Genomic DNA, 27,772 nt, shown 5'->3' on the forward strand with positions numbered 1-27,772 from the left:
TTGTTTTTGGAGAAATGTAAATGTATGGACGGTTAATGTTCACGTCATCAGTGTTCAGCTGCCGTTTAATGGTGTTGATTAGAACTGTAGGGCTCATCGTTCAAACGTAAAACGATTCGAGTCTTTAGTGATTGTCAGCTATTTGTTTTGAAGGTTTTATCGCGGACTTTATGGAGTACGTACTTCAATAATGGTTATTTTAATAAAATTTAAGTTAAATACCAAATTCCTGTGTTCCTGTGCAATTTGTTCATTTATTATTCATTGACAAAACACAGTGGATCAACACCAGCAGATGACCTGTCTCTCCAAACCATCACTGATCATCAGTAAATTTTACATTTCATTTGTAAATCAAGGGAGCAGAGTCTGGAGGAAGAGTGGAGAGACACAAAGTCCAAACTGCTCGAGGTCTAGTGTGAAGTTTCCACCAATCAGTGATGGTTTGGAGAGACATGTCATCTGCTGGTGTTGATCCACTGTGTTTTATTATCAAGTCTAAAGTCAGTGCAGTTTTGTTTTCCCACAAAATCTTACAGCACTTCATGCTTCCCTCTGCTGACAACTTTTATGGAGATGCAGATTTCATTTTCCAGCAGGACTTGGCACACTGCCCACACTGATACCAACAGTACCAATTGGTCTTATATAATATTCAAATTTTCTGAGATACTGACTTTTTTTTTATATATATATATATATATATATAAAATGTGTAATACCAGGGTTTGTACGGTCATGAAAAACCTGGAAAAGTCATGGGACTTTAAAAAAAAAAAAAAAAAAAAAAAAAAAAGCTATTTCCAGGCCTGGATAAGTTTTAGGAAAGTCATGAAAATTTGGTCTACAAATCTGTGTGTTTATCCCTACATAATAAACCACTCAGAATCTGACACACATATTATTATTATTATTATTATTATTATTATTATTATTAAAGATTGTGTGTTAGATTCATTTTACACCTACTATAATTCATTTTTATTGTAGTTTAATTGATTTTGTGTTTTATTGTCCATGTCTGCACTGATGTTTAAAAAAATCATGAAAATTTATATCCCTTGAAGGCATGGAAAAGTCATGAAAAATTAATGGAAATGTATTGGTTAAAAAGTGTATGAACTCTGTGATATAATCTATGTAAGTTTCACATTTTAAACTGAATTACTGAAATAAAGTAACTTTCGAATGATATTAAACAATTTTGAGGTGCACCTGTATATATTCCATTTTTTTACAGCAAACGTGTTTGACAATGAAATCGCTGCATTACTGCTGCTGTGAGCTGATTGATAAAAAAAGCTTATTATTATTATTAAAAGCTTTATAACTGGAGTTTAAAAAAAGCTTTAAAAATATATGTCTGCAGTGCTGAAACATTTGATAATTTTGTGTGTTGAGGAAATTAGTAAATATTTCGGTATAAAAATAAAAAAACAAACCCAGATATGATAGTGAAGTGTCTCTTTTGCTCTCTATTGAAGATTCTCTGGTTTTTAGAACTTATTGCAATAAATTAGTTAAATTGGTAATATTTATTAGACCAAAGATGCTGGTTTAAATAAAACAGACTAGTAACTCTGAACTGAAAAAGTGCTAAATGATATTATGTATAATATGAAAGATTAGTTTGAGTTGAATGTTGGGTGTAAGTTAAATATGTAAATAAATAAAAAAATAATAAATGAAATTACATTTACATAGCATCTTTCTAGACACCCAAGGATGCTTTACAGGTTTTACGCACAACCATTTGCACTTTGCACTCATCCACACTCACCAGTGAGAAGCAGCAGCCAATAACATACAGCATACTCTCAACCGGAAACCACCGTCCACCTGATGAGTAAAGAGAGAGAAAATAAATGATTGCCAAAAGCGACAGAAAGAACGTGATCACGTTTTACTTGCTCGTATAATTTATTAGAATATTATGGTCCTTGCAGTACCAGTTTGGATTAACTATGAGCTCATAAAACATATTATTAAATATAAAGTGTTTTTATTGTAATTATTTATTTCAATTTTTCCATCATGCCATGCTTCAAATCATGTAATATGCTATCATAAATGACCAAGCATTTTAATATTAAATGCATTTTTATTAATTTCTGTGTAGAAAAAAATAAGAACAGAACCTTTATATCAGAAGATGACGCTAGAGGGAGCCCGCGAGTGAGACCAAAATTAATGGGGGTGAATGGAGCTAAACGGCTAAAAACAAAATTTTAAAATAGTAACTAACCAGTTGTCCGTAATATTTGATTAGTGTAATGTATTAGAATAAAGTACTTTGGTAAACAAACAAATAAAACTCGCCTATATTGTTCTGTTTTTCTACAGTAAAGGGGTTTTAAGCAGTGGAGATGCTAGCATTGATGCTAATTACTGTGAGCTGATTGACTGCTGGAGTTACAGCAAGAGCTCTGACTTTAAACTTTGGAGTTTAAAAGCTTTAAAATGTTTATATCGTTGGTCCTGAAATATTTGCATTGTTTGTGCTAAATTAATATTTTTCAGTATAAAAAATGATTAAGCATTTAAAAACCATTAATTTTGCACTCACTGGGGAGCGCCCTCTGGTGGTCAATAAGGTCAAATGAATACAGTTTTAAAAAATGTTTTTTTAATTTACACCGATTTTACTATTACAGTGTATTTATAAACACATGTATTAAATATATATTTGCAAAAAAAACATGTATTATTATTATTATTATTATTATTATTATTATTAGTAGTAGTAGTAGTAGTAGTAGTAGTAGTAGTGTTTTAAATATGTATTTTTTCTCAGTCTTTAAAAAGCTAATGTATTAAACGTAAGCCCTAGAATCAGGCTCTGAATAATAATAATAATAATAATAATAATAATAATAATAATAATAATAATAATAATAATAATTTCAGGTATCATTTATTTTACTTTAATCATGCATAAATGGAGTTCATTATTTGTATACATTTATTAAGTCTGTATTATTAAGTCAGTATTATTATTATTATTATTATTATTATTATTATTATTATTATTATTATTATTAGTAGTAGTAGTAGTAGTAGTAGTAGTAGTAGTAGTAGCAGTAGTGTTTTAAATATGTATTTTTTCTCAGTCTTTAAAAAGCTAATGTATTAAACGTAAGCCCTAGAATCAGGCTCTGAATAATAATAATAATAATAATAATAATAATAATAATAATAATAATAATAATAATAATAATAATAATAATACATGTTTTTATTCTTACTTATTATTTATTTTTATGTGATATCTATATGCCGTTCTTGAACACAAAACGTGTTATCCTATTGGGAACATAAACAAATAATTAAATGCAGTGTATCACATACAGCCTATTTTATCTTTGTAATATTTACATGCTTTTGCATTTTTTTTTACTTTGTTTCTAAGTTTTATCTGCAGATATTTCTTATGATTTTTTTTTGTTTGTTTTCATTTACTTATTTTATTTGTTTAAACAAACAAACAAATAAATAAATGAACAAATAAATCATTTCTAGTGATTTTACTTCCGAATGCAGGGGCGGTTACTGCTCACCTCATCCTCCATCTCTGATTGGACCGTTCATGGGGGCGGTGGACGGCGTCCCGCACCAACCATTGGCTCGGGCGCTCGGCTTTGCCGACCCGCGATTGGATCCTGCGCCCGTCGATCTGCACGGACATGCGCAAACCGCGTGTGGCGCAGCGGAGAGGGGGCGGAGTCACACACAGCAGTGAGTCACGTAGCTAGCTAGCCTGTAGCGAAGCGAGCAGGTAAGTCCAGCGCGGTTTAAATCGGTTTTTTACTGATTTGTCCGCTTTATATTAAACATGTCGGGTTTAGTGTTTAATCCTGGGTCATTTTAATGCGGTTTGGAGCGGCAAAACGCGGTGCGGGGCGAGATTTATCCGCGCGCGGGCTAGCGAGCGCTCCGCGGTCAGGGCTCGTGGCCTAGCTGCAGCGTGGCTGCGCGGGAAAGAAAAGCCTGATCCGGTTTATTTACCACTTTAAACCCGAAACAGAGCGTTCGAACTTAAATCGAATCGATTAAATATTTATATCTGAGCGGAGAAGGTTCGTTTTAACGGTTTTTAATCGACGCATTCGGCCCCGTGCTCGGTGCACGCGCCACACTGCGGCCCTGTGGAGCTGCTGGAAACGCTGAGCTGCGCATTCCGTCCCCCCATTCACTCACATTATAACTACACAGCTCCTGTATTCGCCTCATTTAACCAGAATTATGGGATTAATTATTTAATTTCAGTCTATTTATGATGATAAATCTGTGTAGACTTGTTTAACACGTTATTATGGCCTTACCTGAGCTCTAAGTTTGCCAGTTTTACTAACTTTAATATTGGAAAAACAGCAAAACATAAGAAATCCAGCTCAGAACAGTGTTTAAAATAGCTATATTTATATTATTCATTAGTTTGGCGTGTCTGTTAAGAGCTTTAGTGAATAGGTAGGATAGTTAGGTGGTTCAGTGGGTGGGTGAAGGGTTCCTAACCCCCTTCCATGTGGGCTGATTCACAGGCATGTGGCTGAAGTCAGATAAGCTAGCTAGTTTAGCTAAGTTGCAGTGCACACACGTGTAGGGCTGGGCAATAAAAGGCAAAAATATTACTATATTAGTCAGTATTGGCAGATAAATAAAAATGTTCATATATTTTCCATACTCTATCTTTATATATATATATATATATATATATAATTTGTCACTATCTAATGAAAAACAAGTATCTCCAAATAATTAATTTTACAGGAGACATAAAAAACCTTTTCAACTTTTATTATAGGTAATTCAAGAGAATTTCTATTTGTGCATTCATCATGAGAGTTTATCACATAGTAAAGGACATTTTTTTCTGTTCAAATTATGTAGTAAACTATAAAAATCAGGGTACGATTGTTTTTATGTTTGTAGCAAAAAGGTAAATTCACACTTCTCATTTCCCATTAGAAATTCGTCCACTAGAAACTGATTGTCCACAATTTATATGTATATTTATATATGTATATAATAAATTAATTAATTATTCGGGTGTAATCATAAGCAATAATCTGTCCAGTATCATTTATTTGACCTTAATCCTGCATATATGGAGTGCATTATTAGTATAAATTCATTAGGTCAGGGTGAACTGTATAAGCTTTTCTCAATTACAATTTAGAATGTTTTTGTTATTTTATAGCAACTTCAGTATTATTTTATTTATCTTTATTATTTGTTTACTAATATAAATAGTTATGTAAGAACTGAAAATTGTAATTGAGAATTTCTCAATGACCGTATCACCCAAGGTGGTGGCTTTTATATGGTTCTTATCTATCGGATTTCAGATATATATTGTAAAATAGACTTTGGTCATATTGTCCAGCACCATCACCGATAATACACATTGTCTGTGTGTGCATTGTATTAATGAAATTTCATAAATTAAATATCTTAAATGCGAAAACACAACGTAAAAATATTTTTATAGCCACTACATAAAAATCAGTTTTTTTTAATCAGAATAAATTGGGTATATGTAGTATTTGTATTTAAATATATTAATGTGTGTAGTAATTAATGTGTGTGGTTCTGATATTTGAATGAATCACTGTGTATGTATATATGTGTTTTTTTAACATTGTGTTTAATCCTGTGTATCAGATCATGGATATGAGCAGCAGTGAGTGTTTTGGATGCGGCCGCTCTGGGCATTGGGTGAAGAACTGTCCTAATGCTGGACGTGGACGCGGGAGAGGCAGAGGCCGAGGCAAGGGTAATATCTCGTTCCCTGGCCGTAATGACCAGGTTTTAGCAGTACAGTTCGGCTGCTGGATGCTGACAGTGTTTTTTTTTTTGTGTTTTGTTTTCTTTGTGTTTCCGCAGATCTCTTCTGTTACCGCTGTGGTGAACAGGGGCACATTGCCAGGGACTGTGAACAGACGGAGGACGGTGAGGCACTGTCACCTTTCTCTCAAAGTATTTTACACTTGTAATATTTTGTTCGAGATATTATCTGCTCGGAGTGAAGTTCTTGGAAAGCCAACCAGGTGGGGTTTTGTTTCCTCTCTTTCCCAGCCTGCTACAACTGCCACAGGAGTGGCCACATCTCCAGGGACTGTAAGGAGCCCAAGAAGGAGCGGGAGCAGTGCTGCTACAACTGTGGCAAGGCCGGACATGTGGCCCGAGACTGCGACCACGCCAACGAGCAGAAGTGCTACTCCTGCGGAGGGTTTGGACACATCCAGAAACTGTGTGACAAAGTGAAATGCTACCGGTAGGTCCTCACACTGCTGAGTGATGTGCTTTATATTAGCCTTTTACATTTTGTTAAATCGGCATTTTTTCTAAAAGTGTGTTTAATTTTTAAATATTTAGTAACAGTTTATCACAACATGATAGTTTTTGTTCTGTTGTCTGTGAGCATTATATTTTAAATAGGGTTAAAGAAATCTGCAGAATAGTCAAAAAAATTAAGGCCACGAAAACCTGAAAAAAAGTAATGGAATTGAAAAAATAGCCATTTTCAGTTTGGAAAAATAAAAAATTCGCCTTGAAGGCCTGGAAAAGTCATGATAAAAATCAATCATGGAAATGTATCGGTCAAAACATGTATGAACCTTAATGGATTTACTTCAGTTTGGTCAAAACTGTACACATTGAAACAGTCCCCCTTTTTTATGCACAATTTTTGCTACTTTTTTCTAAATGTAGCTATTTTTAAAGAAAAGTAACTGCAGAATCACTACCTGTAAATATTTTATGGACCCTGTATAATATTAAATTACATTAATGCCTTCACAGGCAGGCTTTTTGTAAATTTTCTGCCCAGTGTTACATGCCTTTTTTTTTTTTTTTTTTTTTTTTTTTTTTTTTTTTTTTTTTTTTTTTAGGAATTTCTGTTCAAGCGTTACATGAAAAGGTTTTATCTTGATAAGAAACATTACTGAAAAAAAACTAATTGTAGAGGTATATATATATATATATATATATATATATATATATATATATATATATTGAGAAGGAAACATTTTACATTTTACTTTACAAATCCTTCAGTGAGATCAGTGAGTATTGTTGACATGTTCCCATATCGTTATACCATAAATCTCAAATGCTCAGTTTTTATATGCATAGAAGTATACACGCTGGTAGGTGTGTGTATAGATGTATTACACACTGAGTGATCTATTTTAAGTTTTTATTTATTTTATTGATTTTGGCTTACAGCCAATAAAAACTCCAAAAATCAGTGTCTCAGAATATTACAATATTAAATAAGACCAGTTTGGACAGGCTGCCAAGTCCTGCTGAAAAAGGAAATCTGCATCTCCATAGAAGTTGCCATCAGAGGGAGGTAGCATGAAGTGCTGTAAGATTTGATAGAACACAATGGATCAACACCAGCAGATGACATGGATCTCCAAACCATCACTGATTGTTAAAACTATAGAAATATACAGTGCAGTAGTGCTAGTTGCATCAACAGTACTTCTGTTAGTGGTGAAAAAAATATTTTTAAAGTCTCAAGGGACATCCCTACTATTTATATAACTCAAAAAAACCCACATATTCAAATTTGTGTCCCTGAATTCTAATCCTGATCACGTGTATTTGTTTGTGTATATTTCAGGTGTGGTGAGATTGGCCACGTGGCGGTGCAGTGCAGCAAGGCCAGCGAGGTGAACTGCTACAACTGTGGCAAGACCGGTCACCTGGCCAGAGAATGCACGATCGAAGCCTCTGCATAACCGGCTTCCTCTGTCGCTCCCTCCTTTTTCAGATTGATGGTTGGTTGTATTATTTTCTCGGAATCCTCTTCATTGGCCAAAGGTTGGCAGACGGAGGCTTGTCCCAGGCCAGTGAGCTTCTTGACGTGTTTAAAGGATTAAAAAAAAAAATAACGAAGGGGTGGAAAAATCTTTCTGCATTCAATACAAATGTCTGTTTAGTTTGGTAGAGGTGTTATGTATAATGCTTTGTTCAAAAGACCCCTTTCCATGCCGCTGGTGATGAGACCGATGACTGGGGCACAGTGTGCGATGTAGGACCTCCGGGCTTGAAGTGAGCCTTCGTAAGATGATGGGAGGCAGAGGTTGGGGACGCCTCAATTTCTGTGTACAGATTTTTTTGTTTAGATTAAGTTGGGGAAAAAAAAAATTATGAGTTGGCTTAAGAGAGAGAGTATGACCGGGATAACCATTCGCAACACAGGAATCCATCTTAATCCGGGCCCCACGAGCAAGGTGGGCGTCATAACTCGCGAAGAAATATGATGTAATGTTGATCATGCTGATAACACCGAAATATTGAGAAATCCCAAGTTTTTTGTGAGTTTTTTTTCTTTACCTTTTTTGTTTTTCCTTTTGTTTTTCTTTAATTTTTTTGTTTTTGGGACTTTTTTGTACAAAGTCATCAGTTTGCAAGTTTGCAGCAAACGTCGCTCATTAATGCCTAAATATTCCAAAAGTAATTTTAGTCATTTCTATCCTAAATTATCAAGAAAATAAACTTGTGGATTTATCAGTAATTTGCAAAAGGAGAATGTTTTCACAGAAATCAAATATTATTTTTGTACAATATCACTTGGACTACTGTAAGAATATCATTTGCTTGTACTCAGTTTTTAAGTCGGAAAGAAGATGCAACTTAAGTCCTATAACATAGAAAATGTAATTTTAAACTATCAATAAAGCTGGAGGAGGATCGGGAATCTGGAGTTTGTGCTGTTTTTTTCTTATTCATATTCTTTGCAGGTTTTTTTCATACGTTTATTATAAGTGTTAAAATTGTTATAGCGAAGTATCAGAATTGGATTTGTTTTCAATACTGTATTGGTTCTCAAACAATGGGTGATATATCCCAGAAATTATAGCGATGAACAATAGTCATTTTAAGACCATTAAATACCATTGAAATAATGATGATAAAATGACATAACATTAACATAACCCTTTTTTATGACTAAGAAACTTGTAATTAATTTATAATATTTAAATTATTTTTTTAATGGTCAAGAGTTTAGTTTAGTTAGTAGTAGTTATGAGTTTAGTTTCTAACAGGTTGTTTGTTTTAAAGGTATACAGATTCTAATCCGTAAATAACATCAATCACCAAAATAAGTACATTTATTCAAAATTAATTCCTAGTGTTGCCAATAAACAAATGTAAGAATTGCTACAGAAGCATGAGTGGTTTGTCTTGATTGAATCTCTATTATTCTGAAATACAGCAAATGCAATCAAGTATAATCTTTAAGGTCCAGGAACCTCAAAATCAATGTGTCAATCAAAATCCAGCCGGAGGAGTTTATGATGAGACCTGAAAAACCTGAGCAGATTCATGTACGTGTAGAAGAGCATGTGCCTTTATTAATGCATGTTATATTCATTCAACTTCATTGACAATTCATACTTTAGGTGCATTCATTGTCTTCTAAAAATGGCACAATTTATGCAAGGTGGTCTGTGACGTGTTTAAAACAGATCCGAATCTAATCACTCAAACCTCTTCAGGAGGTGGTCTGAGAGATCTCCTTATAAGGGCGTCTTTTCCCAGCCGTGTCCCAAAGATATAGACAAAAAAAAACAGCATTTCTATGTTTTTCATCACTAAAATATAACCCTTACTTGTGCCTGTTACTTTTTTCTACTTTTTTTCTTTATTGTTCATGTTTCTTTGATCTTTATATTGTGCTGCTTGTGCAAGGCATCGATGATCTGTGGTAGGATCTCCATGTTGAGCAGAGGCCTCTCCAGCTCGTCAGTTCTCTGCAGGGAGGAACCGGCCCCGATCCTCATCCTGTGCTTGGGTTTGAGCGAGCGCAGGGACTCGGCCTCCAGCCCCACGTGCCTCTCTCCGATGCCCAGGATGAAGGTGAGGTCTTTGGCCAGGCGGAAGCACCAGAAGAGCAGGCCGATGAGGCCGCAGAGCGCCAGGCCCACGCTGCAGTTATACAGCAGCCCGGAGCACAGGGTCGGCGCACAGCCCGAGAACTCCTCCTCACTGAGCTCCGTTATGGATCTGAGGGCCAGGGCTGGGGGACTGGCACACTCCGGGGCCACAGGGACCAGAGCTTTGTTCCTGAGGAGCCAGGAGCGCAGGTAGCGGATGTTGCAGCCGCAGTGGAAGGGGTTCTCCGACAGGTTTGCCAGCTGCAGGTCTCTGAGCGCGTCGAAATGCCCTGCCGGTACGGTGCTGAGCTGGTTGTGCTGTAGGTGCAGTTCAGTGGTTTCTGTGGGAAGTTTGGGAATTTGCTTGAGGCCTTGAGAGGCGCAGGACACCCACAGTCCTGCAGAAGGTCCTGGGGAGCATCTGCAGGACTCTGAGGTGAGGAGAAGAAGGAGCACAGCGAACCAGGGGATCCAGAGCATCCTGTATAACTGTGGAAAGATGGTAAAAAATGCTATGTATTCTGAAACTTACAAGTTTATACTCATTTTAGAGGTTGAACGGCTGCTCTTTTAGCTACTGCAGTAGTAATTTGTAGGTTCTGTACTAAATTGTAGATTCTATAATCTTCTAAAGTAGAACTAATAATGAGAATAATGATTTTTTAATGCACAGTACTCTCCCCAATAGGAAATGATCTACAGCGTTCCTGACTCATTCTTAGTTTTGTCTCTAACAGGTTTGCTAAGGCATGCAGTTTCTACTTTGTAGAAAAAAGTGTTTTTTTATCTTTGGACTCATTTTTAACTTTTTACAGGTGCATCTAAAAAAAAAACATTGAAATGTAATTTATTTCAGTAATTTAGTTAAAAATGTGAAACTCATGTATTGTATAGATGTATTACATACAGAATGATCAATTTTAAGCGTTTATTTATTTTATTGTGTGCCAAGTCCTGCTGGAAAATGAAATCCACATCTCCATAAAAGTTGTCAGTAGCAGAGGGAAGAAGCATGAAGTGCTGTAAGATTTTGTGGGAAAACAAAACTGCACTGACTTTAGACTTGATAATAAAACACAGTGGGTCAACAAAAACAGATGACCGACATGTCTCTCCAAACCATCACTGATTGTAGAAACTTCACACTAGACATCAAGCAGTTTGGACTGTGTGTCTCTCCACTCTTCCTCCAGACTCTGATCCCGTAATTTACAAATGAAATGTAAATTTTACTGATGATCAGTGATGGTTTGGAGAGACATGTCATCTGCTGGTGTTGATCCACTGTGTTTTATTATCAAGTCTAAAGTCAGTGCAGTTTTGTTTTCCCGGAACATTTTACAGCACTTCATGCTTCTTCCCTCTGCTGCTGACAACTTTTATGGAGATGTAGATTTCATTTTCCAGCAGGATTTGGCACACTGCCAAAAGTACCAATTGATCTTATATAACATTCTCTATAATATTTTCTGATACACTTATTTTGTACTGTGTGACTTTATCTAGAAAAGTGCTGTGTAAATAAAGATTACTTACTCATTTATTAAGACTTGAAATGCAAATCAGTGTCTCGTCTCTTTCCTTTTAATGCTAATTACACTTTTTGATGCTACTGGACTTTACTACAGCTACAGCTCGACTTCTACATTTTGGATCATGGTACCAGGTTTGATTTACACGATTACTGCTCTGTGTACCTACAAATGTTACAAAACACTGTTACTACTATCACTAGAGCCATCGTTAAAGCAATTGGGACGTAGCCATAGAAAATAGGTACACAACTAGCTATGGGTATGAATATGTATATATGAATTTGACGCTTATTATAGATTTATAGAAAACCTTTATAACTTGGGCTATTTGAGCTATTGTGTATTAAACACTAATTTAAGCTGTAGACGATACATCAATCCTATTAGTGTTTGTATTGTGGATATTTAAGTATACTCAAAGCCTTTTATCTATACTACATACTCAAATACTAGTTACTTTTAGTAATTAGTGTGCAATTGTGTTGCTCCTTGAATTTGTATTGTAGATATTTGAGTATACTCAGGGCTTTTATATATACTACATACATATAGTACAACCTCAAATGCTAGTTGGTAAATGGGACATGCCCCTGGTTTGCATTGTGGACCTATGTGCATACTCAAAGCTTTTATCTATACTACGTAGTACATACTCAAATACTAGTTAGTAGTTAATATGCAATTGGGACGCGCCCAGTTTGCATTGTGCATGTGTGTGCATACTCAAGTCTTTGATTCATACTATGCAGTACATACTCAAATATAAGTTGGTAATTGGGACTTGCACCTGGTATAAATTGTGGATCTATGTGCATACTCAAAGCTTTTATCTATATTACATAGTACATACTCAAATACTAGTTGTAAATTGGGACACTCCCCTGGTTCGCGTTGTGGAAATATGTGCATACTCAAGTCTTTTTATCCATACTACATAGTACATACTCTAATGCTAGTAAGTAATTTTTATGCAATTGGGACACGCCCGGAGTTTGCATTGTGCATGTGTGTGCATACTCAAGAATTTCATCCATACTATGTAGTATATACTCAAATACTAGCTGGTAATTAGTATGCAACTAAACCACATATTGAAAATTTGTGCATACTAAAGTATTTATTCATACTACGTAGTACATACTTAAATACTAGCTGGTAATTAGTATGCAACTAAAAAACGTCTTGGATCTTTGTGCATACTACAGTATTTCGTCCATACTACGTAGTACATACTTAAATACTAGCTGGTAATTAGTATGCAACAGGAACGTGTCTTGAAAATGTTTGCATACTAAAGTATTTCATCTATACTACGTAGTACATACTTGAATACTAGTTGGTAACTAGTATGCAACTGAGAAACGTCTTGAAAATTTGTGCATACTAAAGTAGTTCATCCATACTACGTAGTACATACTTAAATACTAGATGGTAATTAGTATGCAACTGAAACGTGTCTTGGATATTTGTGCATACTAAAGTATTTAGTCCATACTACATAGTACATACTTAAATACTAGTTGGTAATTAGTATGCAACTGAAACAGGTCTTGAAATTTTGTGCATGCTAAAGTATTTAGTCCATACTACATAGTACATACTCAAATACTAGTTTTTAATTAGTATGCAACTGGAACACATCTTTGAAAATTTGTGCATACTAAAGTATTTAACTCATACTTCATAGTACATACTCAAATACTAGCTGGTAATAAGTATGCAACAGGAACGCATCGTGAAAATGTGTGCATACTAAAGTATTTCATCCATACTATGTAGTACATACTCAAATACTAGCTGGTAATTAGTATGCAACAGGAACGCGTCTTGAAAATGTTTGCATACTAAAGTATTTAGTCCATACTACGTAGTACATACTTGAATACTAGTTGGTAACTAGTATGCAACTGAGACACGTCTTGAAAATTTGTGCATACTAAAGTATTTCATCCATACTACGTAGTACATACTTAAATACTAGATGGCAATTAGTATGCAACTGAAACGTGTCTTGGATGTTTGTGCACACTAAAGTATTTAGTCCATACTACGTAGTACATACTCAAATACTAGCTGGTAATTAGTATGCAACAGGAACGCGTCTTGAAAATGTTTGCATACTAAAATATTTAGTCCATACTACGTAGTACATACTCAAATACTAGTTGGTAATTAGTATGCAACTGAGACACGTCTTGAAAATTTGTGCATACTAAAGTATTTCATCCATACTACGTAGTACATACTTAAATACTAGATGGCAATTAGTATGCAACTGAAACGTGTCTTGGATGTTTGTGCACACTAAAGTATTTAGTCCATACTACGTAGTACATACTCAAATACTAGCTGGTAATTAGTATGCAACAGGAACGCTTCTTGAAAATGTTTGCATACTAAAGTATTTAGTCCATATTACGTAGTGCATACTCAAATACTAGCTGGTAATTAGTATGCAACAGGAAGGCATTTCGAAAATGTGTGCATACTAAAGTATTTTATCCATACTACATAGTACATTCTTAAATACTAGATGGCAATTAGTATGAAACTATATTTGTGTCTTGGATGTTTGACCATACTGAAGTATTTAGTCCACACTACGAAGTACATACTCAAATACTAGCTGGTAATTAGTATGCAACAGGAACGTGTCTTGAAAATGTTTGCATACTAAAGTATGTATTCCATACTACGTAGTACATACTCAAATACTAGCTGGTAATTAGTATGCAACAGGAATGCGTCTTGAAAATGTGTGCATACTAAAGTATTTCATCCATACTACGTAGTACATACTTGAATACTAGTTGGTAATTAGTATGCAACTGAAACTTGTCTTGGATGTTTGTGCATACTAAAGTATTTCATCCATACTACGTAGTACATACTCAAATACTAGTTTTTAATTAGTATGCAACTGGAACACATCTTTGAAAATTTGTGCATACTAAAGTATTTCATCCATACTACGTAGTACACACTTAAATACTAGATGGCAATTAGTATGCAACTGAAACGTGTCTTGGATGTTTGTGCACACTAAAGTATGTATTCCATACTACGTAGTACATACTCAAATACTAGCTGGTAATTAGTATGCAACAGGAATGCGTCTTGAAAATGTGTGCATACTAAAGTATTTCATCCATACTACGTAGTACATACTTGAATACTAGTTGGTAATTAGTATGCAACTGAAACTTGTCTTGGATGTTTGTGCATACTAAAGTATTTCATCCATACTACGTAGTACATACTCAAATACTAGTTTTTAATTAGTATGCAACTGGAACACATCTTTGAAAATTTGTGCATACTAAAGTATTTCATCCATACTATGTAGTACACACTTAAATACTAGATGGAAATTAGTATGCAACTGAAAAGTGTCTGGGATGTTTGTGCATACTAAAGTATTTCATCCATACTACGTAGTACATACTCAAATACTAGTTTTTAATTAGTATGCAACTGGAACACATCTTTGAAAATTTGTGCATACTAAAGTATTTCATCCATACTACGTAGTACACACTTAAATACTAGATGGTAATTAGTATGCAACTGAAACGTGTCTTGGATGTTTGTGCATACTAAAGTATTTAGTCCATACTACATAGTACATACTTAAATACTAGGTGGTAACTAGTATGCAACAGGAACGCGTCTTGAAAATGTGTGCATACTAAAGTATTTAGTCCATACTACGTAGTACATACCTAAATACTAGATGGAAATTAGTATGCAACTGAAAAGTGTCTGGGATGTTTGTGCATACTAAAGTATTTCATCCATACTATGTAGTACATACTCAAATACTGGTTGTGATTTGCATGTTACTAGGATGTGCCTCAGGTTCATTTTGTGGGTGTGTGCATACTCAAGGCTTTCATCCATACTACATAGTACATACTCAAATACTCAAATAATTGTTATTATTATTAGTATTGAATGAATAAAGTAGTATAAAATTTAGTTTGTATCACAGACATTTAAGTATACTCAACTTTAAGGATTTTGTCTGACCTAATAGTTGATATTAGTATTTAGAATGCAATTCGGACACACTTTGAGTTTTTATGTTGGCTATTTGAGTATACTCAAAGTTGAGACTTGTTTCTATACTACATACTTAAAAACTAGTCAGTATTAGCAGTTATTATATTTAAGTATACTTAAAGTTGAGACATTTATCTATACTACATGAAACGAATTAGTACTAGTTGTTATTACACAAATTGCGATTTTATTTACACTACATAAAACTAATTATTAATTGCAATATTTAAACAAGTTGAGACTTTTATCTATATTACATAAAACTAATTAGTATTTGTAATTATTTAAAAAGTTGATACTTGTATATATACTACATAAAACCAATTAATATTTGTAATTATTTAAAAAGTTGAGACTTTTATCTATATTACATAAAACTAATTAGTATTAGTAATAATTAAACAAGCTGAGACTTTTATTTTTACTACATAAAACAAGTTAATATTTGTAATTAAACAAGTTGAGACTTTTAAATGTACTACATAAATCTAATTAGTATTAGTAATTATTTAGGAATTTGAGAATTTTATCTATACTACATAGAACTAATTAGTATTTATAATTTTTACACAAGTTGAGACTTTTATCTCTACAACATAAAATAATTATTATTTTATCTATACTACATAAAACTATTTAATATTTGTAATTATTAAACAAGTTGAGACTTTTATTTTTACTACATACTAAGAAATTAGTTAGTATTAACAAATAGTATTTGAGTATACTTAAAGTTGAGACTTTTATCTATACTACATGAAACATAAAAATTATGTATTATTTGTAATTGCTGCACTATTGGGACGCATCATATTTCTGAAAAGATATTTTTAAAGATCTATATATCTTTGATGTTATATTATATTTTTTATAGATTTTTGAATACATTTAAAGCTGATTACACTAAACTGAGCTGTAGATTAAGACTTTAAAGTAGGGTAAAGTTTGTTCAGCACTTACCTTTTAATGTGTTTTCAGGTTAATAGAAGCACTTCTCAGTCTTGTCACTCTGTGAGATGATTTGAGGATATAAATTTCTCTGCTGGTGATTTTCTGGAACTTACCAGTGGTCTCTGTGTTTGGTAAAGGGTGAAAAACACCCTGCTCACACTTCTCACACTGCTCACACCACAGCAGGGCTCAGTGTCTGTGGCCCTGTGATAAGTGTATCTATCTGCTGCATCAGTGCTGGAACCACAGTGTGTGTGTTTTACACTCTATATTCATTTTTACAGTGTAGACTTTTAATTAGTACAACTGAACACCATTCACAATCAGTAATAGGGAAAATTCAGCAGTACAGGTGAAGAAATACTGAAAAAAGCATCTGAAAATCAGATAAATATAAGTATAAAAAACTAAAAATAATGTGAAGCTGTAGTTTCTGTTTTGGCCTCTAGTGGTCGCGCTCTGTCCAATAATGCTACAGTTCCACTTCATCACATCTCTTAACCCTTTAATTTCTGTGCAACATCTCAATTCAACACAAACAGCTCTGGAAAAAAAATAAAAGATCATTTTTAAAATTATGAGTTTCTTTGATTTTACCAAATTGAAAAACTTTGTAATGTAATCAAGAGGAAGATCGAAGCTGAACTGCTTGCATTTTTGCACCAGGAGTGAGTAGCATAAAGTTATCCAAAAGCAGTGTGTAAAGACCCTGTCCCACTGCGATTGCGTCTAAATATCCACTAAAGTACGTCCAAATTTATCAGAAAACACTGCGTCCACTGAGTGAACGTGCTGCGTCCAAAATATAGACGCAGTGCGTCCAAATTACGTCCATATTCCGTCTAAATTGAAGTTGGACGTCGACTTCCAACTATATATGGTTGTTTTTTCTAGTGAATCATCATTTCTTCTTGAGCTACAAGAGAGAGCACATCTATTCTCTTCTACACAACCATGGACCACAGATTCCTTGCAGTGATGGTGCAGCAGCAGAACATACTCCTCCATGTGCTGGACCAGACCGGGAGGAGGAGGAGGCGGCAAAAAATATTTTTATGGACGTCGACGTCCACCTGTATGTGCCGTCCAAATATCCACTAAAATACGTCCGTACTGCGTCTAAATATCCACTAAATTACGTCCATATTAGTCGCCGTCTATTCCGAAAATTTTGGGAGGTACCAAAGCCACTTTTGCATCTAAAGTGGACGGCAACGTCTAAACTACGTCCACTTGGACGGTGCCGTCCAAATATCCACTAAACTGCGTCCATATTGCGTCTAAATATCCACTAAATATCCACTAAACTGCGTCCACTGAAATTTGGACGTACTTTAGTGGATATTTAGACGCAATCGCAGTGGGACAGGGCCTTAAGACTGGTGGAGGAGAACACCATGCATGAAAAAAACTGTGAATAATAAACCAGGGTTATTCCACCAAATATTGATTTCTGAACTCTTAAAAATCTTTATGAACATGAACTTGTTTTTTTTGCATTATTTGAGGTCTGAAAGTTCTGCATCTTTTTTTGTTATTTCAGCCATTTCTCATTTTCTGTAAATAAATGCTCTAAATGACAATATTTTTATTAGGAGTTTGGGAGAAATGTTGTCTGTAGTTTATAGAATAAAACAACAATGTTCATTTTACTCAAACATAAACCTATAAATAGCAAAATCAGAGAAACTGATTCAGAAACTGAAGTGCTCTCTTACTGCTTTCCAGAGCGGACAACTTTTATGGAGATGCAGATCTCATTTTCCAGCAGCACTTGGCACACTGCCCACACTGCCAAAAGTACCAATTGGTCTTATATAATATTCTAATTTACTGAGACACTGATTACTGTTTTTTTTATTGGCTGTAAGCCATAATCATCATGAGTTTCACATTTTGAACTAAATTACTGAAATAAAGTAACTTTTCAATGATATTCAAATTATTTAAGATGCACCTGTAGATTTTTTTTTATTATTTTGAGCAGATTTGGGTTGTGATAATAATTTCTAAAGCTTTTTTTTTTGGAGCAACATTTTGCAGTATGTGGTTTTGACTGTGGATTTCCATGCTTGACTATTAACTTTTCACAGAAAATCTTAAAAAACTTTCAGAAAAAGTAAAGATTTTCCTTTTTAAACGTGGAGTTTAAAGCTTCAAAGGGTTGAATGAACATTTTTCTTTTTCTTTTCTTTTTTGCAGCACAGATTATTGTAGAAAATGCAATAACTTCACTCCAGTCTCTTTATATCATGTTTTATTTCTCAACATTGTCACAGTTGAAGTTTTACATTGATCGGATCTTAAGCACTTACAAACAGACTGCATATCAAAATAAAAGCATTCATTCATTCCCTTTATTCCAGAGTCCTCTGTTCATTCCCTTCCCTTTTACTGAAACATGCTCTGAGCACAGCAGCGGCCTGCCTGGCGGCTCGACGTGAGAGGCAGTGAACGTTTGATTTATTGGATTTATTTATTGAACTATTAATTATGTGATTTATTCATTTTTTTGTTCTTTTTTACAACAGTTTCTAAAATGCACAGAATCGCAGCTCAGAACAGAGAGACCAATCAGAACCGCACGGCTTCGTCCAGTTTGGACGAGACGGGGACACACCCTCCGTATAAATGAGGACATTTACAATACGAGGAATTTTACTATACACAGTATGTACAGGATTACACTTCTCCCACTTGGTCCTTGTCGACAGATTTGTAGCTGTTTTTTTTTGTTGTATTTTAGGATATTCGGACTGAAATTCCGAAGTTTATAGCTCTCGTATGTATTATTTATGCAGCGATATGTATAGATAGTCCTATATATATATATATATATATATATATATTTATATATATACTGTATATACATATATGGACTATTAAGTTTGTGTGTGTGTGTATATGCGTGTGTGTTTGGGTACCACTTTAAAATAAGACTACGCTTATAAATAAAGGGTTTATAAATGGTTCATAAATTAGTGTATTATAAATATATTAATTTGAGAAACAAAAGCAAGATCAGTATTTAGGAACATCTGAGGTTTGACAGTATAAATGAGTGTGAAATCAAATTTGCCAATTTATAGCAAATTTATAGCTGAAACACCTGTCATCATTTTAGTGTGGGAGGTTTCATGGCTAAATTGGAGCAGCCTGGTGGCCAATCTTCATTAATTGCACATTATTGCACCAGTAAGAGCTGTAAGAGTGTGAAGGTTCAATTAGCAGGGTAAGAGCACAGTTCTGCTCTTAAAATATTGCAAAACACACTATAACATTATAGGAGACATACCAGAGTTCAAAAGAGAACAAATTGTTGGTGCACGTCTTGCTGGAGCATCTGTGACCAAGACAGCAAGTCTTTGTGATGCATCAAGAGCCACGGTATCCAGGGTAATGTCAGCATACCACCAAGAAGGACCAACCACATCCAACAGGATTAACTGTGGACGCTGTAAGAGGAAGCTGTCTGAAAGGGATGTTCGGGTACTAACCCGGATTGTATCCAAAAAACATATGTATATGTATTTGCAACCTAATCAATAACCATTAATAAGCTCATTAAAAAAACATTCATAAACCCTATATAAAGGTAGACATAATTTAAAGTGGTACCTGTGTTTGTGTTCAATTATTTCTTGAATAATTTCTCGTTTTCCTTTATCATTTTTTAATTTTTTTAAACGTTTTTTTTTTTTTTTACAGTGGATATGTAAGATGACCTGCATGCAACACAATGCAGTACAGAACAGCAATTGCAAGTCAACATCAGGGTTACGAAAAAGAGCAAAATTGAAAAAAAAAAAAAAAAAACTAAAAAAATATAAATAAAAAAAAATTAACAATATCCTCTTTATTATTTCCAGGCTGAATGTCCTTCAGCTCACAGTGAACAAGATGCATCGGGTCCATGCAGTGCTCGGTTGGGATATGTTCTCGGACTCCACCCAAAAAACCTTCAGGGCTGACGTTACTTAACGTTACTTTCACGAAGAGCTTTTCGTAACAGGATAAAACATTAATAATGATTACAAGGACGCAAGATCTATAAATTATTGGGAAATAAAAGAAAAGAAAACAGAATACACTTCACATACAATACACATTATAATATATGTTGCCTAAAAAAATAAAATCAAACAAAAAAGGGATACTGCATAAGATCTAAGAACTATTTTGTTCAAATAAAATGAGCCACAACATTCAGATTCACGGTAAAAGGAATATTTCAGAAGTTTTTCTAACCTTTTTTTATCTGCTGAATCTGTAGAGTATGATCAGTTACCAGAGACAATAAAAACTTGATGCACCTGGGTATTGATCCCACAACCTAGGTATCTGAACAACAACCAAGAGCTCTAAACACTGAGCTATGTCATTTATACCATGGTTTGTCATTTTAAGGTATCCCTAGAGCAGAAAGGTTCAGTACCTTGCTTAAGGGCTTTGGCCAATCAATGGTAGACAAAAAAAGCCTGGGTATCAAACCCACAACTCCCTGATCAACAACCAAGAGCTCCAACCACTGAGCTGAATGTAATACCCTGTGTTGTCATTGAATGGGTATCAGTGGCAGATTAGAAGACTTGGGTATTGAACCCACAACCATTTGAACAAATTTCCAAAGTACAGGGGTTAACGACCTTGCTAAGGAGCCTTGACCAATTGGTGACTGTTTATTAGACCAGGGAATCAAACCCACAACCATCTGATCAATAACACAGAGCTCTAACCACTGGGATGTATGTTATTCTAGAGTAGAGATGTTAACAGCCTGGCTCAAGTGCCTTGGCGTATCAGTTGCAGCTTATTCGACCTGGGAATCAATCTCACAACCATCAATCACACAACCACAACCCACTGCTCTAACCACTGATCTGTACGTTATTCTAGAGAAGAGATGTTAACAGCCTGGCTCAGGTGCCTTGACCAATCAGTTGCAGCTTATACGACCAGGGCACCAAACCCATAGCCATCTGATCAATAACAGAGAGCTCTAACCACTGGGCTGTATGTTATTATAGAGTAGAAAGGTTAACGACCTTGCTCAGGAGCCTTGACCAATCAGTGGCATCTTATTAAACCTGGGTATCAAACCTACATCCATCTGATCAATAACTCAGTGCTCTAACTACTGAGATATATCCTATTCTAGAGTAGAGATGTTAACAGCCTTGCTCAAAAGCCTTGACCAATCAGTGTCAGCTTATTAGACCTGGGTATCAAACCTACAACCATCTGATAAACAACCCAAAGCTCTAACTACTGAGCTGTATGATTTTATTAAGAGTAGAGAGGTTAATAGCCATGTTATTATAGATGAGATAGAAGCTTAGGCCTTGTTTAAGAGCCCAACAGTGGCAGTTTTGTAGACCTGGGTATTGAACAAACAACCATCTTATCAACAACTCGAAGCTTTAAGCACATCTAACATGTATGTTCCACCATTATTTGTCAATCTATGGTGCCTATAAACAGAAAGGAAAAGGGCCCCCACACAACTTAACTAATGTTTTGATCTATGTATAGATCTTGCATGAGGGATGTGAGAAATAACTCAAAGCTTAGTAGACCTGGGTTTTGAACCCACAACCATGTGATCAATAACCTAGAGCTCTAGTTACTAAGTTGTGTATGTTATACTGAGTACTGAGAAAGTTTAAGGACTTTGCTCAACCAGTGGCAGATAAGTAGACCTGGTATCAAACCCACAACCACCTGAAGTACGTATAAGGTGACTTGGTAAGTGATCATAAATCTTCATATGCAGCAGATAAAGGGCGATTTAGGTTGGAAAAAGCTGAAATATTCCTTTAAAGTGGAAGAGAAGCCTCATATGTATGGAAATGTGAACCTGCTGCCTGCGGAAAACATCGCTAAATTCTATTGTTATTTCGATTCTAAACCAAACAATCAGTCAGCATTGAAGTGTCCCATTGGATCCAGGCATGCATCTCTGAGGTGCTATAAGCAGTGAAGTAAGTTTATGTGCTTCTCGATTCAGAATAAAAACACTGCACATGTACACGTCATCTACCAAAATTACCGAAATACATTCGTCATCGCACTGCATCGTCAGGAAGGAAAGATATTTGCATAATTTGTCGGAACATTCACCTGAATCTCTTGAAGGAATAACAACAGACGCTGCTCTATTATATCTACGCAGAATGTGTGAATGCATTCTCTACACGATTGCACTTCATCGCCAAAGTAACACTGATTTATTTTGGCAAAAGAAAAGAAAATAAAACACAAAAAAAAGGTATTACAACAAGGAGGACACATTAGATCACATGTTCCACTACAATCCCCCCCAAAAAGTGGTTCACTGTACAGTGGCGCCCCCTCTATTGTACTGTGAGAGCGGTTACAACATTGTGTTTTTTTTTTAAACAATGGCTGTAGAAAAACATGGACGCTATGGTATATATACCACATTTAAGCTGGAATTATCTACCACATTGTCAAATTTGGAATCAGACTCATTTGTTAGACCCGCTTCCTCTTTCCTCCAGACCCAAGTGTCTCAGACTGCCTTCATTGAGTTTACAGTGCAGCTTAAAATACCAGAAGCACAGCAGATTTTTCCCAATGGATTCCCAGTTTTTGCAGTAAGTGTAACCTTAATGTTTTAACAGTAACAGTGCGGTTCATATTTTATTACCAGATTATTATAATTTCCATCAAATTACAGTACCAAGGTTCAGCTCTGTTTACTCTGTTGCAGCTAAGACAAACTTACGCCACCATTGTCAGGTATTTGGACCAGAAAATGGGCTAAACTGAGAGTACAAACACTACCAAGTGTGTACACTAACTTTAGCTGTCTTGCTAAATGTTAGCAATTGTGTGCTAACATCAGACTTAGTGAAACAACTAACTGAAAGACTTTCAGAAAGAGTGTTGCAACTGTTAATGCAACCAACAGCACAAAAATAATGAAACATGATCGATAATAGCATTATTAGCTAGCTATTTAGCTAGCTTGCTAGCTGACAGCACAGTTAAAAATGATCTAGCTCAGTCTATCTAGTCTTGTTTTGTTCCAACGTATCACTTATTGTGTAGCCCTGCCTTCTTATAAAATATACAAGTAAAATAAGGTTTTATAACTGATTTCTGGTGGAAAATAAAATATGTGGTAAAATTAGCACAATTTGGACACTGGAGACGATGTTAAGACTACACATTGTACTGCAACCAGCCAGCAGAGGCACTAGACCTGTGGTGGTTTCACATTTTTGTGAGATGTTGAGGCGTTGTGCTGTCCATGCTTCACTGCAGTCATTGGTTTGTAATTGTGAAAGACCAAAAAAGAAGAAACAAACAAGAAAAAAAAACGCGACAAGATGGGATTCTTCACAAAAATGCATTTAAACATATATTGCACATACAAAGAAAAAAATAAAATAAAAATACTTCGGTCACTGGCCCTCATATGGTTTGTGCATAACTCCTTAGGATATGTGCAGGAGACGAACATCGACTATCTACCCTAGAGTTACCTACGTTTTTCCTAATTTTTCATTTAATTTCTTCAAAAAAACAAAAGGTAAAAGAAAGCTTACTTCTTATTAGTAAAATACTACAATTTTCCAAATTCTTGGAAAACGATTTGTATATCTGCTCAAAAACGTAAAATAAAAGTATCGTCCAAGTGCTCAGTGAGGTGGGAACGCACACCGTGCTCTACAGGAAGTGCCGTGTTCGGCCCTTAGCTCGGGATTTGCTGTATTTATTTTACACCATTCGCTGTTGATTAGCTTTCCGTTTCGATTTCAGTTTCCAATTACTGAGCGTACGTATTATATACGTAAACATGAGGGTCAGTAACTCTGTATCTACATCCACACCAAGCAGCTATGAAGATCTGCTCCAGCCAGGATGGACGATGCTGCTTTCCTGGTTTTTCCAGAATTCCAAAAATTGCTTCAGGTAATATTGCAAAGGCATCAAAAGTTCCAAAATAGCTTCCTTTTTTTCTTCTGTTTGATACATCTATTTCGTATATGTCTATCTCTATCTACTGTATATGGTACAACTGATCTCGACTGCACCTGTTACCATATCGCTTGACTTATATATTTATATATATATATATAGTTTTTTGACCATATTATAAAAAAAAAACTTTTGAATATGTCTATATTCTTTTTTTTTACAGTATCATAGAACATCTTCTTACAATGGATGCAATTACACTACTAAATACTATATCACACATTACAATATACACAGAGCAGAGCATCGGACTGAGTAAGATATGCTATTATGGTTATTATGGCACATTTATATATGAACTGCTAGGACAACAAATGAAAGCTGTTATCCACAATAAATACAGTATTAGGACGACTACTCTCATGACTCTCGTGACTCTCGTGACTCTCGTGACTCTCGTGATTCCTCGGCAGCCTTGGCAGCTCTGGGTCCGGGTCTGCTCGCCGTCCAGGACGAGGACAGCCTGATCAGGCTCATAAAAATATGAAGCGTCCTACGATGTGCAACAAACACACTTCTGTTTCTGAAATAAAAATAGCATCTTGAGGGGGGGAGGGGGGGATACATGTAGGCAGAGTGTTGAAAAGACAACAACGACAACAACAACGTCTTTAGAGACTCTTTACAATGAGCTATTGTGAGGAAAACGCGGTCCTTGCCCTTGTCTGGACAAGCCCGTCTCTCATCGCCTGTGACCCTCTGGGTAGGGAAATGTGGACGAGGCCGAACCGGAGACTGTACACACGTGATATATGTCCAAAAGTATCCAGACACCTATTGGTTTAACATTCATCTCCAAAATGTATGAGGCTGATAATAGATTTTAGATCATACTTCTATGGTTTTCTACTAGATTCTGATCTGACTGATCCAGGAACATCACGATTTTGGCCAATTAGGTTTAGCTTACAAATGGAATCATTACTCTAAACCATTATTGCTCTTTATCAACTCAACTTCATCAACTTCATCGTCAGATACATCATAAATCATATTCACTGGAGTTTCATTATTCTTACTTTTCTAAAGGTGTTTTAAAAAGCATAATCATATCTAATCTCGAAGGGGTTCAATGGAGCTTCATCAGTAACTCAATTCAGAGGTGATCAATAGAGCTATATCAGAAACTCAATTTAGAGCTGTTTAATGGAACTTTCAAAAGGCAATCAATGGAGCTTCATCATTAATTCAATTCAGAGGTATTTAATGAAGCTTAATCATTAACTCAATTTAGATGTGTCCAATAGAGTTTCATTAGTAATTAAATTCAGAGGAATTTAATGGAGCTTTTCACTGAAGCTCAATTCAGAGGTGTTCAATAGAGCTTCATCATTAAATCAATTCAGAGATATTTGATGGAGCTTCATCACTTTAACTCAACTTACAGGTGTTCAATTAAGCTTGATCAGCAATTCAATATAGAGCGTTTTAGAGGTTTTCTCTGTAACTCAACTCAGCGATGTCCAATAAAGTATAATCAGTAATTCAATATAGGAATATTTAATGGAGATTTTTTTTCTGTAACTCAACTCAGAGGTGTCCAATAGAGCATCAACAATCAACAGTGGCTCTAACTCATTCCGAAGACATTTAATGAAGCTCTTTTGCTCTAACTCATTTTAGAGGTGTTGAGTGCTCTTTATTAACTTTATTGCCCTAACTTAACAGTAGTCAATGGAGCTTCATTGGTCAGAATAATCCAAAAGATGTTTAACTTGAGCTTCATCTCAAGTTATTCAATGTAGCTGAATCGGATTCATCCTATTGGTGTTCAATAGAGCCTGACTTCTCTACCTCATCTTAAAGGGGTTTAATCAACCTAAACCACTCAACAACCAACTTATCTTTTCAAGGATGGAGCCTCATTGGTCAAAATAATCCCAAAGATGTTTAACGCAAGCTTCATCTAAAGGTATTCAATAGAGCTGAATCGGACTCATGCCATTGGTAGAGTCTAACTACTCTACCTTATCTTAAAGGATGTTAATAGATCTAAACCACTCAACTCAACTTTGCAAGTCTCCATGACTTCAATTGAGATTCATCACACAAAAGAAAGACAATGATCAAGTGCTAGTTAGTAAGTGTTCCACATAAAACCATTCACAGCCATTGTGCCAACGCTTTTCGGTAGAGGTGCCATGATTGGTGGTATTGCTTGGAACATCTTCAGCTAGAAACAAGTGAACCCTACATTAGCTGAAAGTCTACTAATGAAAAGAGGCATCCAGATACTTTTGGACATATACTGTGTTTTAGATCACATCTCTTTAACCTTTAGACCCAACCACATCCTGACCGTGGCTACGTAAACCTACGCTAGAAACGCCTCTTCAGGGCTAGAGTCCAACCTGCAGTTTCGGAGCAGAAAGCCTCTGCAAAGCTTCAGAGTCCAAGCTGCTTCTTCAAGCCAACCGAGCTGGTCGCGTCCCGGCAGCCCACAGTGACCGTAAGTCCGTAAGGTGTGTGTCTGTGAGTGTGTGAAGTTGGTCTATGGCTCAGAGTGTAGCCGGGGTCAGACCACCGTGCTGATGCCACAGTGCTTGGGCTTGGAGCTGGCCGGCGCCTGCTGCTCTCTGTGGTGCCGGTGATGGTGGTGGTGGTGTGCGAACTGAGGTGCGTGGTGCGAATGCGTGTGCGAGACGGGGGCGTGGCCTGAGTGCTGTCGGTAGATGCGGGGTCCGGGAGCGGGCCCAGGTCCAGGCCCTGGCCCGGGCTGGGGCGGATGGTAGTGGTGGTGATGGTGGTACGGCGGAGGGTTCTGAGGAGGTAAAGAGCGTTGTCCGTGGTAACCGTGGACCACATGGGTCTCTATCTGAGCCTGGGCCGTGTGGTGCAGGTTGGTGGGGTGGGGCTTATGGGAGATGAGGGTGGGGTGGCCCGAGTGGTGCGAAGGTGGGCCGTGAGGATGAGGAGGGTAGCCCTGCGGCGAAGGCTTTCCCCGCTTGCTGCCGAAGAGCGATCCCAGCAGGGAGGTGGAGGAGGACGGGGGGTTTGGGCCGGGGCGGGGTGGGCACTCCCGTGCCGAGGAGGGCTCTCTCCGGCGCAGGTGAGGACTGCTAATGATGGAGCCCTGCGAGCAGAGACAGGCCAGGAAGGACGTTGTTAGATCAAACACAACATTTTAGAACCTAACAAAAAACAGTAGGTCTCATTTTGTCCAGAATCATAAAGAACAACAGTTTTTGAAGAAAAGTTCTTTAGGAATACAAAAGTGGTTACTCTATGGCATTGCTCCTAGAAACCTGATCTCTGTAGGAATATATGGCTTGAGCTATTCACTTAAAGAGCTGATTTGGGCTGAATTAAATTGAGTTCAAATGAGTT

General features: G+C 36.0%; 3 protein-coding genes across 14 annotated transcripts in view; 1 reads left to right on the forward strand and 2 right to left on the reverse strand.

The window, feature by feature from the left end:
* Positions 1-3,667: 3,667 nt before the first annotated feature.
* cnbpa (CCHC-type zinc finger, nucleic acid binding protein a) lies at positions 3,668-8,710 on the forward strand. 4 transcript variants are annotated; one of them, XM_007238436.4, is made up of 5 exons: positions 3,668-3,775; positions 5,662-5,773; positions 5,884-5,976; positions 6,076-6,274; positions 7,631-8,710. In XM_007238436.4, the coding sequence occupies exons 2-5, from the start codon at positions 5,665-5,667 to the stop codon at positions 7,746-7,748; spliced, it is 519 nt and encodes a 172-aa protein (XP_007238498.1). In that variant the 5' UTR covers positions 3,668-3,775; positions 5,662-5,664; the 3' UTR covers positions 7,749-8,710. The 4 variants fall into 4 exon arrangements, with proteins under 4 accessions (XP_007238498.1, XP_007238500.1, XP_007238499.1 ...); XM_007238438.4 differs by having other exon boundaries at positions 5,884-5,949; XM_007238437.4 differs by having other exon boundaries at positions 5,662-5,767.
* A 636-nt stretch (positions 8,711-9,346) lies between these two features.
* gp9 (glycoprotein IX (platelet)) lies at positions 9,347-16,612 on the reverse strand. The gene is made up of 2 exons (XM_049463170.1): positions 16,448-16,612; positions 9,347-10,379 (listed from the first exon to the last, which is right to left on the reverse strand). Exon 2 carries the CDS (start codon positions 10,368-10,370, stop codon positions 9,666-9,668), a length of 705 nt encoding a protein of 234 aa, XP_049319127.1. The 5' UTR covers positions 10,371-10,379; positions 16,448-16,612; the 3' UTR covers positions 9,347-9,665.
* Positions 16,613-18,678: 2,066 nt separating this feature from the next.
* The window catches only part of LOC103026485 (IQ motif and SEC7 domain-containing protein 1), a 296,017-nt gene continuing 286,923 nt past the window's right edge, over positions 18,679-27,772 (reverse strand). For 5 of the 9 annotated variants that reach the window (XM_022676789.2, XM_022676795.2, XM_022676792.2 and 2 more), the window contains one exon: positions 18,679-27,518. In XM_022676789.2, coding sequence (XP_022532510.2) covers positions 26,961-27,518 — 558 coding nt within the window. In that variant the 3' untranslated portion in view covers positions 18,679-26,960. The remainder of the gene's footprint in view (positions 27,519-27,772) is intronic. The other 4 variants (XR_007423895.1, XR_007423896.1, XR_002650850.2 and 1 more) reach the window with 4 other exon arrangements.

This window comes from Astyanax mexicanus, chromosome 13, assembly GCF_023375975.1.
Source record: "Astyanax mexicanus isolate ESR-SI-001 chromosome 13, AstMex3_surface, whole genome shotgun sequence".
Classification (NCBI taxonomy): domain Eukaryota; kingdom Metazoa; phylum Chordata; class Actinopteri; order Characiformes; family Acestrorhamphidae; genus Astyanax; species Astyanax mexicanus.

Excerpts from the sequence above, each read along its gene's own strand:
- cnbpa (XM_007238436.4), top strand. The coding sequence starts at position 5,665 with ATGGATATGAGCAGCAGTGAGTGTTTTGGATGCGGCCGCTCTGGGCAT. Across the intron at positions 5,774-5,883 it reads AGGCAGAGGCCGAGGCAAGG|ATCTCTTCTGTTACCGCTGT; the intron begins GTAATATCTCGT and ends GTGTTTCCGCAG. Across the intron at positions 6,275-7,630 it reads GACAAAGTGAAATGCTACCG|GTGTGGTGAGATTGGCCACG; the intron begins GTAGGTCCTCAC and ends TGTATATTTCAG.
- gp9 (XM_049463170.1), bottom strand. The coding sequence starts at position 10,370 with ATGCTCTGGATCCCCTGGTTCGCTGTGCTCCTTCTTCTCCTCACCTCA.